We start from the raw sequence: 17,737 nt of genomic DNA on the forward strand, positions 1-17,737 counted from the left end.
TATCTCCAATTATTATCTTTGTTTTCAACTTATTTTTATTTTTGGGTGCTCAATTTTTTACTCAATTAAAATTTATTTTGTAAGATATACAATTATAATATGGTAAAAATTGGTTTACTTGACTAGTAAATTTGAAAAGTGAAAAAAAAAAAAAAAAAGGGGAAAATATGTACGGACTCCGGAAAACCGGGAGTTATTTATTTATTTTTACATATACTGAGAAGCGAGGCATCGGAGTTGATTGATCGTCATTTTGAAGATGAGATGTGGCGATGCGGTTTTAGGTAGGAGCTCGTGCACTCCACGTGCCTCGTTCCAATGAACGTGTTTCTTTTGTTTGACTCCCACCTTTCATCAGCTGTCTCCTTCCTATTTGGCCTTCCTCTTTTCTTAAATTACCTTCATGCCCTTATTCCTCCCTACCTTAGCGATCAAGTACATTCTCCTTTTCTATTCTCATTTGGTGTAACTAGTAATATCCCAAAAATGATTATATCTAATTATCTGTAGTAAAAGTTCTCTTTTGAAAAAATAAAAATTAATATATTTATATGAGCTGTTTTTTTAATATATTATTTTTGTTATGGAAAAAACTTATATAAAATGAATTTATATGAAACAGTATTTATGTGGGTAATATATTGTAATTTTATATTATAATATTTATAAATTGGGTCCAAATAAAAAATTTAAAAAGGTAAATGAAAATGGGGAGATTATGGTTGGGATGTAAAAAAGAAGTGCATGTAGGGCAAGTAGAATCCAAGAGTAAAGCCAAGAGAATCAGTGGCTTTTCCAAAGAGAGTACACTCCATTTTTCTACCTAACCAAGAAAAAAAAAAGGTTGGAACAAGACCCCTGGTTTTCTGCACTTTCTCACGACCACCACACCACTCCTTTGGAAACCGCTGCGCTTCCCCTCCTTACTCCACCTTATATACGCCTCTCCCCGCCTGCCTCTCCACCTCCGTACATACTTCTCTCCCTTCTCCCTCCAAACCTTTCACCATGAGGATGAGCTGCAATGGATGCAGGGTCTTACGAAAAGGTTGCAGCGATGACTGTACCATCAGACCTTGCCTCCAATGGATAAAATCTCCTGACTCTCAAGCCAATGCCACTCTCTTCTTGGCCAAGTTCTATGGCCGTGCTGGCCTCATCAATCTCATCGAGGCCGGTCCTCAACATCTCCGCCCTGGTAAATTGATTAACATTTCACTAGTTCAAATTAATTTGTAGTTTATATCAGGAACCAATCAATGTGCATTCTTTTAAAAAAAAAATCATCTTTAATATTTCATGCAGCTGTTTTTAGGTCTCTGTTATATGAAGCTTGTGGGCGGATAGTGAATCCAGTGTATGGGTCGGTGGGGTTGCTTTGGTCTGGGAATTGGGTTCACTGCCAGGCAGCCGTTGATGCAGTTCTCAGAGGCACACCGATCATGCAAATGCCTTCTGCTCCTGACGCACCACCACCAAACTTGATTGATCCTCTCAAAACCTATGACATTCGCCACGTCTCCAAGGACCACAACTCCCTTGAACTCAACAAGGTTAACAATCAGACCCGCTTCAAAAGCCCTGTTATCAAACCCAGTTCCCCTTCAGATTCAATGTGCCGATTTAACCTTGGAGAGCTGAGCTTCGAACCGCTTGGTGAGCCTTGGCTGAGTCAGCTGACAAATGGGGATAGCAGCAGAGATGATGAGAGCATGTTCTCCGTCGAAACAGTGGAGGAGGATCCTGGTGAACCTAACTACGGTTTGAAATCCAATAGTCCAAGTGATGATGGGGATGAGATCGGTTTGGACCTCACTCTTGGTTTGGTTCCGGTGAAGTAGATATGGGGGCATCAAATTAATGCAGGCAGGTGTATGAACCTCATTACATGGTCTTCTCCCCGACAGGCATAGCTATAGCTCAAGTAATTTTGGTTTGTTTTTCTTTCTTTAGCTAAAATCATTAGAGAATGAAGAGCAACTTTTGTTTTTATAGAGTTAAGTTGTAATGGTTGGTCTTTTTTGGTGTATAATATACAGCAAAGAAAAGAAAGACATATAATGCATATGGTACAGTTTACCCCTGCGTTAGTGAATGATAAAGAAAAAGTTAACCAGTGTTCTATAATCAAATCCAATAGATCAAAAAAAAAAAAAAAAAAAGATGAACATTAATTTCACGATCTATTTTTTTTTTCTTTTTTTATAGGCATACGATCACCAACAATATATTTGTTTGGGAGAGTGTTCTTAGAGTTAGTGTATAACTTTTTTTTTTACAAGTAATAGACTTAATCTCTTATTTGATTGTAATTTCTTTTAGTGATATTGAGTTTATTAGATTCTAGCAATTTGCAGTAATTTTTTAAAAAAAGTAAAAACTAAAATTTCGTATTTATGCTTTCAAAAAAATGAAACAAATTATTTTCTTTAATATTATAGAGATCATTTTAGTTGCTTAGGATTATTCATTTTATAATAAAATTTTGTTTGCATACTAGTTTTTATATTTAAATGAGTAATATTATAATATTAAATAATTAAGATTTTAAATGTTTATTTAGTTTATTTTTTAATAATGTATTAAAAAATTTAAATATAAATATTTAAATTTAAACACTTTTTGATGATTGGTTTTTATTATCGAAAATATAAATATTCTTTATTTTAAATTTAAAATATATTATCTTAATAGAAGAATGAGTTTTTATAAATATTTCTAAAATTGATTTTTTCTTAAAAATTAAAAAAAAAATTATTTTTATAAGTAAATAGAAAATTACTTTTTATAAGTGCATAGAAAATTGTTTTTCCTATTAATAAACAGGTTATAAAGATTTTAAAAAAAAAAAAAAACTTTCACTTTCATAACCTATTAAATCAATGAATCTTGTTGCATGTAAAGAATTTTTGTCATACATCTTCCCAAACGGAGTACAAGAGGCAGGTGAAATTGATGTTACACGATGAGCTTAACTAGAAAGGGAAAGGCAAAAGAGAGCAGAAGATATGAAAATTGTCGGAGTTTTTAGGATAAACTCATAATAAAACTTTTGTGGGCGACGGCAATGATGGATAATGTGGATGGTTGGTCAGCTATTTGAGAATTTTGTTGCGTAAAAGGTTCATAGAAATTGGCAGTGAGGCAACTCCACGTAGAAGCGTGGGTCCGCAAGTATGTAGACAGCTGCTGTTCATGCATGGCTTCTTGGGGTTCGCGACTTTCCAAGTTTCATTGCATTGATTGGCTGGATTCCTTCCTGCGGACATCTCACAGCTCTTCGTCTGAGAACTTTATCCAATTTCTTAATTTAATTTTCCATTAAAATAAATTAGAATTATATTAGGTCCTTCAAATTTTGTTTTATTTTTTAAATTATGATCCGAAGCCGGGGAATGTTTTGAAGACGTAATGAGTAGTTTCATAAGTTTAATTCCTATGTATAAGGACCCATTTAAGCCCTTCACCTCAGCCTTAGAAAGAGCAGAACCAATTGGTAAACTGTCTACCAAAAACTACACAGGAAGTGGTTGACCTTGTAAACAAATTGCAAAGGCCAATTAGGGAATCAGCATTCGATTGATTCGGTTCAAAATCGAATAAACTGAATAAATTGAAAATTAAAATTTTAGTATTTATAAAATTTGAATCGGATCGATTTTGATCAAAAATCGAATCGAATCAAACCGATCTGATTTAGTTTGATTCGATTCAGTTTAATCGGTTTCGATTTTAATAAATCTTTTATTTTTTACACTTTATTTTTTAATATTTTAAATTTAATTAAAATATTTTAATTTTAATATGATTTAATTTCTCAATAGTATTGAAAATAATATATTATTATCACTAATCGATTCGATTCGATTTTTTTTATTATTTTCTGATTAAAATCAAACCGAATCGAAATAATTGAAATTTCTAAAATTAAAAATCAAATCGAATCGAATTGAATTGAATAAAAAATCGAATTGAATTTTTAAATTAATTTAATTCGATCGATTTTTTCGATTTGAACCGAATATTGCTCACCCCTGGCCAACCAGTCTCCATGAACAGGTGAGGTTAACGAGATATTGCAACCAACTTTACAACAAACTCAATGTCTCCCATCCAAATTAAGGGTATTTATCGGAGAGTCAAATTAAGAAATGTGGACGAAAGTATTATGTGATAAATTAAGAAATTGGATAAATATAACTTAAAATATTTTATTTTATGCTGAAAAATTCAATTACTGGCTAACATTCAAGTTCTTGAAAGGAAAATTGCATCAGTTGATGGACACCTTCACTTCCCCTTCCCTTTTAATTGTAGTCCTTGTGCAGGGACCATATATTTAATTATATTTATATCTATATACCAAAGTGTAATTGTAAAGAAAGGCCAAAATTCCTATTTAATATCATGGGCCACTCTCACTATGCTCCCATTTTAACTTTTCAGATAAATTTTTTTTTAATGATTATTTGCTTTTATTTGCAGACAATTTTGAACTCATAATTAAAATATAAATTGGTTTATTATTGTTTAAAAAATTATAATTAATATATACACACACAATTGATTTGATTTTCCCGTTAGTTTTTTTTTTTTAATATTGGCTAGCTGTTAGTAGTTAGTGTTGTTTAAAGAGATGAATATTTTTAGTATATATATGGAGGCGTATGCCCTTAATATTTTCTCGTAATGAAAAATATATAATTTTTGTTACGCATAATCATAAGGAATCATAATTTTTAAAAGAAGTTATGTTCGGAGTCATTCAGGATTTTATTATTATTATTATTATTATTAGAAAAAATTACTTTTTAGTCCTTGAGGTATAGCGTAATTAACATATTCGTCTCTCTATTTTTAGAACCCAACGCTTTCGTCTCTGAGGTTTAATTCCGTCAAAATTAGAGGTCCCTTCGTAAAAAATGCCGTTAGTGATAGGAAAAATGACTGAATTATCCTTTTTAGAATCCAATACTTTAGTCCCTGAAATTTAATTTCTACAAATTTATAGGTCCCTCTCTCAAAGAATTCAAAGAAAAAATACATTTTTGTCCCTAAGATATTACATAATTAACATATTTGTCCCTCTATTTTTTTGAATTCAACATTTTAGTCCCTAAAGTTTAATTTCGTCAAAATTCAAGGAAGAAAATCTCAAATTCAATCTCTATAAACAAATAAAAATTTTAATAAATTTAAGATTCAAATTCAGCAAAAATAATAAAAATAAAAATATATAAAATTTAAATTATTAAAAATAAAAAGTTAAAACTCAATATAAATATTTTTTGTAATGCTGTTCGTCGTCGATCACTGCTCGCCATTTTAAAAATTCATTAAAATGTCTCTGATATTTTAAAAAATTTACTAGTTAGTCTTTTCGTTAATTTTAGTCGTTAAGTATTATAAAAAAAATTCTAAAATTCCCATGATATTGAGTGACTAATTAGTAAATTTTTGGGAAAATTATTTTTTAGTCTCTGAGGTTTAACGTAATTAACACTTCTGTCCCTCTATTTTGGCGACCCAACACTTAAGTCCCTCACTTTCTCTTCCGTCCAAATTCGTAGTCCTTCCGTCCATTTAAACCGTTTGGTCAAAGAGTTAAAAGTGAGATGTGATGATTTTTTCCAAAAATGCCCTTCTTTCAACGTGAAATTCCAGAAGAAGAAGAAGAAGAAAGAAGAAGAAGAAGAAGAAGAAGAAGAAGAAGAAGAAAGAAGAAGAAAAAGAAGAAGAAGAAGAAGAAGAAAGAAGAAGAAGAAGAAGAAGAAAGAAGAAGAAGAAGAAGAAGAAGAAGAAGAAGAAGAAGAAAAAGAAGAAGAAGAAGAAGAAGAAAAAGAAAGAAGAAGAAGAAGAAGAAAAAGTTGCAGAAATGGTCAGAAAGAGTAGGAAGAAGAAGAAGAAGAAGAAGAAGAAAAAGTTGCAGAAATGGTAGGAAGAAGAAGAAGAAGAAGAAGAAGAAGAAGAAGAAGAAAAAGCTGCAGAAAGAGTAGGAAGAAGAAGAAAAAGGAAGAAGAAGAAGAAGAAGAAAAAGTTGCAGAAATGGTAGGAAGAAGAAGAAGAAGAAGAAGAAGAAGAAGAAGAAGAAGAAGAAGCGTTAGTTTTGTCAATTCACGTGTCCCAAACGGCTATTTTGGACGGAAGGACTACGAATTTGGACAGAAAGAAAAGTGAGGGACTTAAGTGTTGGGTCGCCAAAATAGAGGGACAGAAGTGTTAATTACGTTAAACCTCAGGGACTACAAAGTAATTTTCCCTAAATTTTTTAATAATTTGAGGGACTAATTAATTTTTTTTCTAAACTATAGGGACTAAATAGTAAAATATTTAGTGATAAATTAATAGAGGAACTAACTAGTAGACTTTTTAAAATGTTATGAATATTTTAATATATTTTTTAAAATTGAGGGACTAAGTAGCGAGTTTTTCCATACTATAGGGACTAAATAGTATTTTTTTCATTTTATTATTGATAAGGGTATTTTTGGAATTATATTTATTCTCTTTCCTTTAACCAGGTGAAAATCATTGACTTAACAGAAATTTTTGACGGAGGAATCTTGAATTTTGACGGAATTAAATCTTAGGGACGAAAGTGTTGAGTTTTAAAAATAGAGGAACGAATCCGTTAATTACGCTATATCTCAGGGATTAAAAAGTAATTTTTCCTTATTATTATTAAAAATATGGATTCTTTTAAAAATCTATTTAAGGGCATTAACATCGAGAAAGACACGATAGTTGTATCGATCCTGTTTTGTCAATTGAAACATAGTGTGTGTCAGAATCTAATTGGTTCCCACCCACCTTATTATAATGACAAATCTCGAAGGTTTTAGTAATTTGATTACTCTATAAAAAGCTGGAAAGAACAAATCTTTGGAGAGCGGACAGTGTTGTCTTTTTTTTAATGGTCTAGCTCCAGCAGAACTCAAATAAAAATGAGCCTTAATTTAAATTGAGGGTAAATTGTTTTTTGTCTTTAGATTATAGTGTAATAATAAAATTTTAACAAATAGCAAAAAATAATCATAAAAGAAAAAAGTGAACAAAATAAAAAACCACCGAGTAATTTTTTATTAAATAACTGTATCTCATTTCATATTAATTTTTTATAAACTTATGCATACTATAACGGTTATATAGTATAATTTTTAGTAAAAAAGGGGCAGAATATGATTTGAAATAGGTCCTAATAAAGCCCATAAAGACAAATGGGACAGTAGGAGGGCATTTAAGTACTTGAACTTTTAATTAATGATAATAATATAAAACTATATAAACCGACAAAATAGTTGACTTTATATAAAATGAATATGAACTTAAACAAAAAATTAATTTAATTCTCAAATTAATTTACTATCTAAAAATAAAACTTTGTACTTATTTTATTAATTATTTACTCGCATAATAATTAAAAGAAAAACATTAGTACCATATTATATAATATTTATTAATAATTTATAATATATTTGATAAATGATTGATTAGATTCCATTATGAATTTTAATTAATATCGTTTGGATAAAATGATGTCAGAGAAAATATAAGTTAAAAATCAAAAAATTTTATTGAAATTTTTTAAGAAATTGAAAGGTAAATTTCAAATAGTTATAAGAGGTTATTTATAATAAAAAAATTTTTTAATATGTAAAATTATTAAAATATCTAAAAAAATAATTAAAATGTAAAATTAATTCCTAAATGGTAAAATTTTTATATCGAATTTTATGACAGGTCTGCCTTTGTCACACTTTTAAAAGTAGTGCGTCTTGAAATTCTCTTTTTAAAAAATTATCGTGGGTCTACACCAGATGTCGGCAACAAAAGTTAATTCTGGTCCAAATTTACCGTAAAATCAAAATCTAATTGTTTCGTATCATTCCCTTCCACTTGTAAAGTACTCAACATCGAGTTGTCATTAGTAGGATAGTACTGAAATAGATTCACGTTAAACATCTTGGAAAATTTCATCTCATTTGAGAGATTAAGAATATAGACATGCACATATCTCCCGTTGGCTTCTGATAAGAATTAGTTTTGTCTCCTTTGTCTGTTACAGTGGCGATTACTTTTCACTTATTGTCTCTATTTTCTTTCATGTACTATGAGGATTGCCAAAATTTACAACCTTAGAAGGCTGTTTGCTGTAATTGCCTCTATACTGTTGCGTTCCTATTGAATCAGAATTTCTGTAATTAAAATTTCGGTTATACTGCTGTAGTGGCTGCCAATCAACACGCTCTTCTACCCTTTTTGCCATCTCAATGGTGTTTGCCAAAGTGAAAATTGCAGCTATTCCCATCGTACAGTGAATTTCGTGATTCAGTCCCCTCTAATAATGAACAACCTGCTGGGTTTCGTTCTCACAGTTTTCACACCTCGCCTGCATCTTCAAAAACTTCTCGGTATATTCATCCACCCTTCGATTCCCCTGTTCATGTCATAATACCGGTTATACAAAACCTGAGTGTGATCGCTAGGCAAGAACCGTTGTTCAATCATTTGCTTCATCAACACCCAGTTTCGTATGGGCTCCAGCCTCCTGTGATAGCGTTCGTTTTGAACTGAATTCTACCAGACTGCTGTACTCCTTTTAACTTATAGGCCACAATCGGAACCTTGCAATCCTCTTCCACGTTCTTAATTTCGAAGAAACGTTCAATCTCTGCCAACGAATCAAGATAGATTCTACATCCAATGAACTAGAAAACTTTTAAAGGTCTATCTTTATCTTGTAACCTTCCTGATAATTCTGTTGAGATTTGCAGGCACAGGATTGGCGACCACAGGGTTGGCGGCCACAAGATTGGCAACTGGCTGGGGGCGTTCGGCGGCAGCGGGTTGGTGGATTCCCTTCTGCAGGGCTAACTATCCGATCATCTCCCTCAATTCTGCCAAAAATACCTCAATTGCAGCAAATTGCGTCTCTTGATTGTTTGCCATGGTTGAATTTTGTTCTGATACCAATCTAATAAATGACTAATTAGACTCTGTCAGGAATTTTAACCAATATCGTTTGGTTAAGACGATACAAGAGAAAAGATAGACTAGAAACCGAAAAACCTTATTGAAATTCTTTAAAAATTGAAATGTGAGTTTCACATAGCTAAGAAAGGCTATTTATAATAAAAGAAAAATCTTAATATGCAAAATTATAAAAATATTTAAAAAATAATTAAAATATAAAATTGATTCTTAAATGATAAAATTTTTTATATCGAATTTTGTGACAGATTTGCGGTTCTTATTACACTAAATGCGTCTCGAGATTCCTTTTCTGAAAAGTTAGCGTGAATTTCCATTGGATATTGACAGTAAAAATTAAATTAAATTCATTAAAAATTAAATTTTGTTCAAATATGCCGTAAAGTCCAAAACTAGTTCTTCCATATAAGTATTTTCTTTCTAATTCAGAATTTTTGAGCTCATGCTGCACTGTGACCTCCATATGTATTATACACACAACAAATTCCCTTTTTTTAAAAAAAATAAAATAAAATTTGCACATTGTAATAATTAATCCAAGTTAAAATTATAGTAATTTTGATAAGCCTCTGTATAATTCCACACACCCATCAACGATCGACCTGAGATTTCAAAGTACCGGCCCATGGAAAGAAAATCGAGAAGACATCAAAATTTTTTATTTTACTTATTATTCCACAGACCTCATTAATACATTTAATTGCAATCCAGTTTTTCTACTGTACAAGGAAACTTATAATGAGAAGCAGTCATTTGGCATGCAGAGGAAAAGCAGGAGCTGCAAAGCTTGCCCTTTTCACAAATCTTCCTTTCATTCTGGGCCTTTTCTCTGCATTCAATTTCCTCACCTCGTATCTTATTTTCTTGGAGAACAGTCTTGTTCTCCGCTTCTCTCTGTACCTCGACACTCTTGCTTCTCGCCCTCCGTCTCCCATTGCTGGGTGCTGGAGCCCTACACCACTTGGATGATCTCCATAACCATGGTGGTGAAGTTCACCTCCGCAGATTCCCTGAAAACTACACTTATTAGTATCTATCTATGTACATGTGCCTAAAATAAATAATCTTAAGATCAACAATATGTACAGAAAGAAAGGTTACCATGCAGTACTCCGGCCAACATTCGTCGGGGTCGACGTCTGGCCGGTTTCCGGTGGTCCAAGGAGACCTTTGGCTTGCCCAAGCTGTTATAACTGCCTCATAATCTAAGCTTAGTAGTATCTTTCTCTTCTTCTTTTTCTTCGTCAAGTTTTCATCATCATCTTCGTATTCTTCATTGTTCTTTGAGTCATTCTGTCTAATCCTTACCTTCTCATCTTCCTCTCCACATGTACCAGAATCGTCGTCAAAGCTCAGCTCAAAGGGCGGTTCTCTTGCCATTTCAATCTCATCAGTATCGACATGGCACTCCCTTACAATTTTTTCTTCCTTTTGTGCCGCTATTTGCTGTTCGTCTTCAAGCTTCACCTTTTCCCTTGCTGGATAATACTCCCTCTGCAACTCCTTCTCTTCTTTACAGCTCATAAGCCCAAGTCCTTCCATCCCAAAAGACTCATTTTCAAGACCCCTACCCAGCAAGCTCTCCACATCCTCAGCAAACTGTGCAAGATCCATATCGGATGGGAGAAAACCATGTAGAACATCCTGTCCTCCTGCGTCTAACGAAGCTTTCGATTCGATTCCATGAGCCTCAGCAACTGTCTGATCAGAATAATTACCACCAGCAGTAGTCGTTTCTGCTTCATTATTTGAGATGGTTGCTGAACTGCATAACTGAGCAACATACGGGTCGAAGGTTGGAACCCTATACAGTAGCTGCTCCTCTTCGGTCTCTTCATGAGATATCTCATCTGAACCCACTTCAGGCACAAGAGGAACAGGATTCCTTAATTTTTCTACGATTTTCGAATGAGACACAGGCTTTCCATGTCGCGGTGTTCTGGCCTTTCTTGTGAAACCTCGGTGCCATGATGGCACACACTTCTCCTTGGAAACAAGGTCCAAAGATTTAAGAGAAGCAGTCTTTAAACGAACCCTTTCATGTCTGCTTGCTAAAGGGTTAGCCGAGTGTACTGAGGAATCACAGGATTGGCAAAGAAATGCATCATCCGCAGCACAGTACCATCTAGCCCGCTTTCTTATACAACTATCACAGGCTCTTGCCGTTTTGCCACCAACGGCGTTGGCCACATTTTTGTATGAAATCATCGGGGACTCGATTATTGTTTGATTCAAGAAACGAGATCAATCGGGAGCCAAAAAGCTCAAAACAGGAAGGGGAAACAACAAATAAAAGCAAAGCAAAGCTGAAGCAAGCAAAGTTTGATTCACAGAAATACAATAATTGGGTCCTTATTTGTGGGTCGTGTGTTTCACTGTTGGTTCAGTCCTTTCAGAGCTGAAGGCAATAAGTGGCACAATGATAAAGAGCAGGAGTAGTACAAGTGTATATAGTGGAGTGACCCACAAGCAGCGCTTTTACAGTCTAGATGGGTCTTTCTTTCTTTATTTCCTTGACGTGCTAGCTAGTTTTCAGAGTTTTCTACCAGAGAAAGGGACATCACTTTTGGGACCACAACACTGCCTTATCTGCTTTTTCACTGGTCGAATTTGCAAGGATCATCCTAATCTCTGCCTTCTAATTGGCTATCTCTCATATCAATGGATTTCTGGTGGGTCAAGTTGTGGCGGTGCTCTACATGCAGCTAAGGATGAGAATGAGTATCCTCTTTTTGATCCCATCTTTTGCTCTCTGATCTGTTAAACCTTTTTTCATCCCCACCCTTGAATTTTGATTTAGACCTTTTGTTGCCATGTCTCCCTGCCTATTTTTCCTGTTTAAAGTCCTCAACTTTTGCTTGCGGTCCCCTTACATCCATTTCTTGCAAAATTTCAGTATTCTCCTGTTGATCCCACTCTAGTGTGGTGGACAAGCCAATCAGATATTTCCATCTGAAGCACCTTTGCTCTTCCCCAGATGGTAAATTGAGTGAATGAAAATGCTTACTTGAGGAAAATTTTTACCTAGACTATCAATTGTGGATTAACATGCAATATTACAATGAAATTGCCATATCTTTCACGTGTTTATCTTAGATTTATTATAGATTTGGTCTAACTAGAGTTGTTCTTTATAAGATATCGAATTCAGAGACTCGTGATCTATTTGGTTCAGCTTGTTGAAAAATATAATAGAAAAGAGATTTAATAAGATTACGGCTTGGCAATGGATTCAGAAACGTATAAAGATCAAAGAGATAGGATTAGGGATAACGATGATGTGGAGGCCTCATCAACGCCGTGTCGCAGAGGAAAATTTCTAGGAGGATAACTGGCTTTAATTTCATGGGAGAGACATACGCATATATTCAATATTCCTTGCCTTGATTCTGACTTTTACTATTGGCCCTCACTCCCTTTCATTCTCTCAATTCAAATTCATATGCATTCAAAATCTCATAAATAAGCCTTTTTTTTCAATAGAATTTAAAATTTATTAAGAAATATAATAACAATGTGGGGCATAACTTTCTCATAAAAAAAATAAAAAAATATAAATATATATAATTAAGAATTTATGTTGAAAATCATTTAGATTAAAGAAATAATCTTTCAGATTTTTAGTATTTTTCGGTTTGGATAATAGAATGATATTGCTCTTTCAATAATAAGTTATCGCTATGTCCTGTTTAAATATCTCTCGTTATCAAACATTATTAATAGAAAATTATTTACTTAATCAAATTCTCCGATCAACTTTCTTTTCTTTTTCATTTTTTTATTACTAAAAAATTTTTAATTTCTTAAATTTTCGAAATTAAAAAAAATAAACAGAAGGATACCGGGCTTGTTGTGGAAGATTTATTGGACAAGGCTTTCATGCCAAGGGATTGTCCAAATTTAAGAATGGGCTCTTAGTATAAAGAAGATGTTGGCTATGAAACCTTCAAAAGCTGCCCCAAACATCCTCTACATTTCATTAGTAAAGCTTGTGATAATTTTATAAGATAAATAAACAATGCGAAATTCCTTACTGCTTTGATATGCAACTCATTTTGTAAAATCTAAAATTCCCAAACTAATCACCTAATAGCTAAAAACAGAGAATTAAAATAAATAAATGGTGGTGAAGCTATTCCTGAAGCAATTGAATTCAAAGCCTGTCCATAAATTTGCTCACTCTCTTTCTTTTAGAACCTTTGAAATGGCTCTAATGGTAGAAGGTGTGGTTCGACAACACCCACCAATAAGGCTAGCTCCTAACTCATGCCATCTTATTGCAGACAACTCAAATTTGTCATCATCAAAACAAGTTGATGGCTGTCAATTCACATCTCAGAGTAAGAAATCAATTCATAAAATTTCATCACAATCTGTGCATAAAATTAAATACATTGCAAAAACTCACCAGCCATCTTTTAGCTCTGCCATCCCAAACCTCGCCGCTGTTGGGATAAACAACTATCAACTTCTCAGTCAACTGGAGGCACAAAAGTTTTGCAGGCCAAGTTATTCAATTAGTATAATGAGCAACCAGAATAAATTGGCAAGTATATATTTATCCGTTAATACTTGGGTGTATTATTTGAAGTTTACCCATTTACCTCCTTAAATTTGCAGATGAGACTTTCAATAAAATGGGGAGGTGCACAGTTAATTCCAACTGCATTTATTTTGTTGCTCTTATTTATTATTTCAAGGCACTCTTGAAAACTTTCCCCAGATGGTGCATTCTCACCATCCACCGAGCTGAAGCAAATCCAGGATGGAATTTTTATGTTTTCTTCTTCAAGCAACTCAACACAGGCCTGTAAATTGTTATTCAGACGTCACTATGAGGCAAACATAATGTAAGGAGTAGAAGAAGGTTAATTTTGCAACATTTAGTATATATAGGTTAATTTTATAACATATAAATAATTGGACTCGTTAAGATCATAAGTATATAGGTGAATTCAGTTCGATAAAACAGGTCACAAGAGGTGTTAGAACGATCACGCATATATGTATCACTGATCGAATCCAAGAAGGGCTCTCTCGCGCTCTTTCCTTTTTCTCTCCTTAGTTTCTTCTTCTTTTCCAGTTCTCGATTAATTCCTCTGCATCCCATACTATTAAAACTTTATTCTAGTTCATATAGTACAACGTTGGAGAGTTTCCACCAAAGCATTCGATAGACCTCTGACTATTTTTCCCTATTTTGCCGGCCACTACTTCAAGATCAAATATGGAGAAATCCATCCAAAATCAAATATTGAGAAACCAATCCAAAGTCTCAAAGTCTTTACTCCTTATCAAACTAATCACCACTCCTCGTCAAACTGATCACCACTCATTAATCTAATCACAACCTAGGCGTCCACATCCAAATCCCAGATCATCGATTAACAAAAATAAATCTTTATTGATGAAAGAGAAAGAACTATCTATATTAGCGAAATTGGACACATGTAGTATATAAAATACTATAATATTTACCGATTTATGCATTTTCATATAGCTATCATTAAATATTTATTCTGAAAAACTTTCTGTAAATGCTGTAAGCACATATCCTTCACTATGAGCCACAGTTCACACAGCTACCATTTTCTTTTTCAGGTTATAAATTGCTTTGGGTAGAGCATGTTAAATGTTATGAATGCCTTAAATGTAAACGTTTAATATCACTTCTAGAGTAGGCTCTGGAATTCTTTGTAATAAATACAATGAGTTCTCCAAAATAAAAGTTTTTTTGTGATGTACCACTCCACAGACCAACACTGTAAACAATAAGGAAACCTATATTTTTAATCAACAACTTCCAACTCCCATAAACTTCTACAACTTTCTGCCCCTATTGTCTATTGTACATTTAATCAAACGCCTTCGGACCAATTCTGAATTACTTCCCATCTTGTTCACCCCGACGGCCTCATTCAGTTCACTTTCCTCAATTTCATCAACTTGCTATAAGAATATGACACCTTATGTAGTAGAAATGGGAGAAGAACAAACCTGTGCTTCGAGTTTGTTGGGAATTGTCTCAAAGGCCAATAAATCAGGACCTGCTTCCACAAGAACTTGCAATCTGCGTCGATGAAAATCCTTGAGCTTTTCCAGTTTCACATCTGGCTCATAATATCCACTACAAGTAAAACAACATAAAACACATTCACAATGAGATAAATATAATCACATGATTGATATACAGAGCTTGGATTGAATCAAAATTTTCAGCAAAATAATTATTCTTTAAGGAATTAGCTACCTGTACTCTGATCCATCAGCGAGATAAGCTCCATAGCTTCCAATGGAGGCTGCAACCAAAGCTCGATTATATCTTTGTAGAGGATTACATTTCACTGCATCCCAGAACTTATCACGGGCTTCAATAGCCAATTTGACGCTCTTCTTTAATAGCAACTCTCCTTCTTCAAGGGACAGTCCCTTGGATATAAATCCAGGAAGAGTAGCCTAAACATGCATTATAAATACAGGGCAAGCTTTTGTTGTAGAATAGAAACAGGGCAAAAAAAATCGAATTTTATCATCAGTTTGCAAAGAAATAAAACCTGGTAAGAAGAAGTGATCAAGACGTCTGCACCGGCCTCCAAATATTCCAAGTGAACCTGTACAATATCCATAACAAAATCAAAATTTGACAAGAATTTCAAAAGCCCACAAAAGCAGAGGTTTCAATATAATGTATTAAACAGCAGAGGCAGAGAGAAATACCCTTTTGATGAGGTCTGGATCTTTGATCAAACAAAGAGCGCTCCATAGAGAGTCGTTAATGGCGGCCCCGTGTGTCTCGAGCTGGGTGGCGAATCCACCATCGATGATCGCACAGCCTCCGGCCTTCTCCACCAGATCCTCCAGCAACGTGGATGTGGTTGTGCTCTCCACTCCCATCCTTGTTTGTTTACGTTTGGAGATGTGGGAGGAAAATGAGTAGGCAGGATACCAATGGAAAGAATGGCGCCGGGGATGGAGGCATTAAGTAAATGTCGAAGCTTGTGAACGCGGACGAAATCACATACAGGTTCAACTTTCAACTGCCTTGCCTTATTATTATTATTATTATTTTAAAGAAAAACAACTTATAATCCAATATGTATACATAAGTAATTATTTATGTAAAATTTTGCATCATAACTTTTGTTTATTGAATCATTCTGTAATTATAATTACACTTTAGACTTATTAACATATGGATTGAAACGAAAAAAAATTATATTTTTATAAATTTGTACAAATTTAACTAGGTAAAGATTCAATTTTTATTATTTCTATAATTTTTTTTTAAGAAAAATGGCGGTGGTTGGTGGGCAAGCGGTTTGTTTCTGGGCTCAAATCAAAGGGAACGGAAATCAGGTTTGGTGAGATTAAATGAAGAGTGAGCAGAAAAAATGCATGACATGTTTGTTGTTTCAAGCCAACTCCAACCAATTCTCTGTTTGGCATTTAAAAAAATAAAAAAGAATTCTTATTTAAATCTGGTAAGTGAGTCTTATTTATATCAAAAAAATAATAATAAAGATTTCAAGTCCTTAAGTGAACATGCTTGGAGGTCCTGGCGTTTTGACTCATGGAAATTATAGAACAAGGCTTACCCATCGACTAAATCAAAGGTGTTATTAAAAATATGTTATTTTTTCTTTGTTTATTGAATATAATATTAAACTAACTCTTTGAATTTTAGGTGCAATATTTAATGTTTCATATTTCTATGTGTTGTAGGTATTAGGGAGTGTAATGAACGGAAGACCGTTGAAAAATAGTTTGCTTTGAAGAAAATTGTTTAAGAAATAAATAACTTTGACTATACTATAGAAAATAGCGTGGAAGAGAAGGGTCTTGGTAATCTTTTGTTTTTTGTTTTTTTCTTTTTTTCACATGTAAAAATATATTATAAGACTTGCAAAAAACAAAGCAGTAAATTAAATATAAGATATGTAAGATACAGACCGATTAGATTTTGTTAGAAATTTTAATTAATATTATTTAGTCAAAATGATACGAGAAAAATGATAAATTAAAAGCTTAAAAATCTTATTAAAATATTTTAAAGATGAAAAATATGAGTTTCAAATAGTTAAAAAAAGTTATTTATAATAAAAAAAAATTTTAATATGTAAAATTATAAAAATATTTAAAAAAATAATTAAAATATAAAATTTTATCTCTGGTGAAATTTTTATCTCTAATTTTGTGACTAGGTCAGTAACATTTGTCCACTTTTGAAAGTTTTGTATCTCAAAATTTTTTTTTAAAAAATTAATTTGAGTTTATTTTGAATTTTGATCGGATGAGAATAATAAAAATTAAATCTAATTTAAATTTATTATAAAATTCAAAACTAATTAGAACATGTCATATTATTTAGTCAGACTATTAACGAGAGTATTAGAAGGGCAAGATATCTTACTAAAAATAAGAAAAAGGAGGAATTTCACATTGCAAAGATGCAACAATCATACATGGCAGAAGCGAAATAAAAATAATAATAATGTTGCAAAGCAAAAAATTTAACGATCACAAAATGTATTGTAAAAATAGAATCCGATATAATACGATCTTATTACCTATTTATGTTAGCAATTTCTGCTCATCAAGAGCTTAATTTGATTGTGATGATATTATATACGATATATTTTCAAAAAACAATCAATTAGTTATTATTATAAAAAAAAAAAAAAAAAAAAAAAAAGCTATTCAATCATCAATATTAAGAGTCAGCTTAGAACTTTTCTCAAGGCAGATG

At 32.8% G+C, this 17,737-nt stretch overlaps 3 protein-coding genes across 4 annotated transcripts; 1 reads left to right on the forward strand and 2 right to left on the reverse strand.

Moving 5' to 3' along the window:
• Positions 1-781: 781 nt before the first annotated feature.
• LOC110618257 (LOB domain-containing protein 42) lies at positions 782-2,112 on the forward strand. Its single transcript, XM_021761394.1, has 2 exons — positions 782-1,198; positions 1,306-2,112. The coding sequence occupies exons 1-2, from the start codon at positions 1,009-1,011 to the stop codon at positions 1,839-1,841; spliced, it is 726 nt and encodes a 241-aa protein (XP_021617086.1). The 5' UTR covers positions 782-1,008; the 3' UTR covers positions 1,842-2,112.
• Positions 2,113-9,628: 7,516 nt separating this feature from the next.
• Positions 9,629-12,486, reverse strand: LOC110617714 (zinc finger protein CONSTANS-LIKE 6). The gene is made up of 2 exons (XM_021760682.2): positions 10,093-12,486; positions 9,629-10,001 (listed from the first exon to the last, which is right to left on the reverse strand). The coding sequence occupies exons 1-2, from the start codon at positions 11,197-11,199 to the stop codon at positions 9,741-9,743; spliced, it is 1,368 nt and encodes a 455-aa protein (XP_021616374.1). The 5' UTR covers positions 11,200-12,486; the 3' UTR covers positions 9,629-9,740.
• Positions 12,487-12,922: 436 nt separating this feature from the next.
• On the reverse strand, positions 12,923-15,996 carry LOC110617715 (homocysteine S-methyltransferase 1). Of its 2 annotated transcripts, none has more exons than XM_021760684.2 (7): positions 15,709-15,996; positions 15,546-15,602; positions 15,242-15,447; positions 14,995-15,118; positions 13,596-13,805; positions 13,400-13,471; positions 12,923-13,311 (listed from the first exon to the last, which is right to left on the reverse strand). In XM_021760684.2, exons 1-7 carry the CDS (start codon positions 15,883-15,885, stop codon positions 13,168-13,170), a joined length of 990 nt encoding a protein of 329 aa, XP_021616376.1. In that variant the 5' UTR covers positions 15,886-15,996; the 3' UTR covers positions 12,923-13,167. The 2 variants fall into 2 exon arrangements, with proteins under 2 accessions (XP_021616376.1, XP_021616375.1); XM_021760683.2 differs by having other exon boundaries at positions 13,596-13,799; positions 14,989-15,118; positions 15,709-15,992.
• Positions 15,997-17,737: the final 1,741 nt, after the last annotated feature.

Source organism: Manihot esculenta, chromosome 6, assembly GCF_001659605.2.
Source record: "Manihot esculenta cultivar AM560-2 chromosome 6, M.esculenta_v8, whole genome shotgun sequence".
Lineage (NCBI taxonomy): Eukaryota > Viridiplantae > Streptophyta > Magnoliopsida > Malpighiales > Euphorbiaceae > Manihot > Manihot esculenta.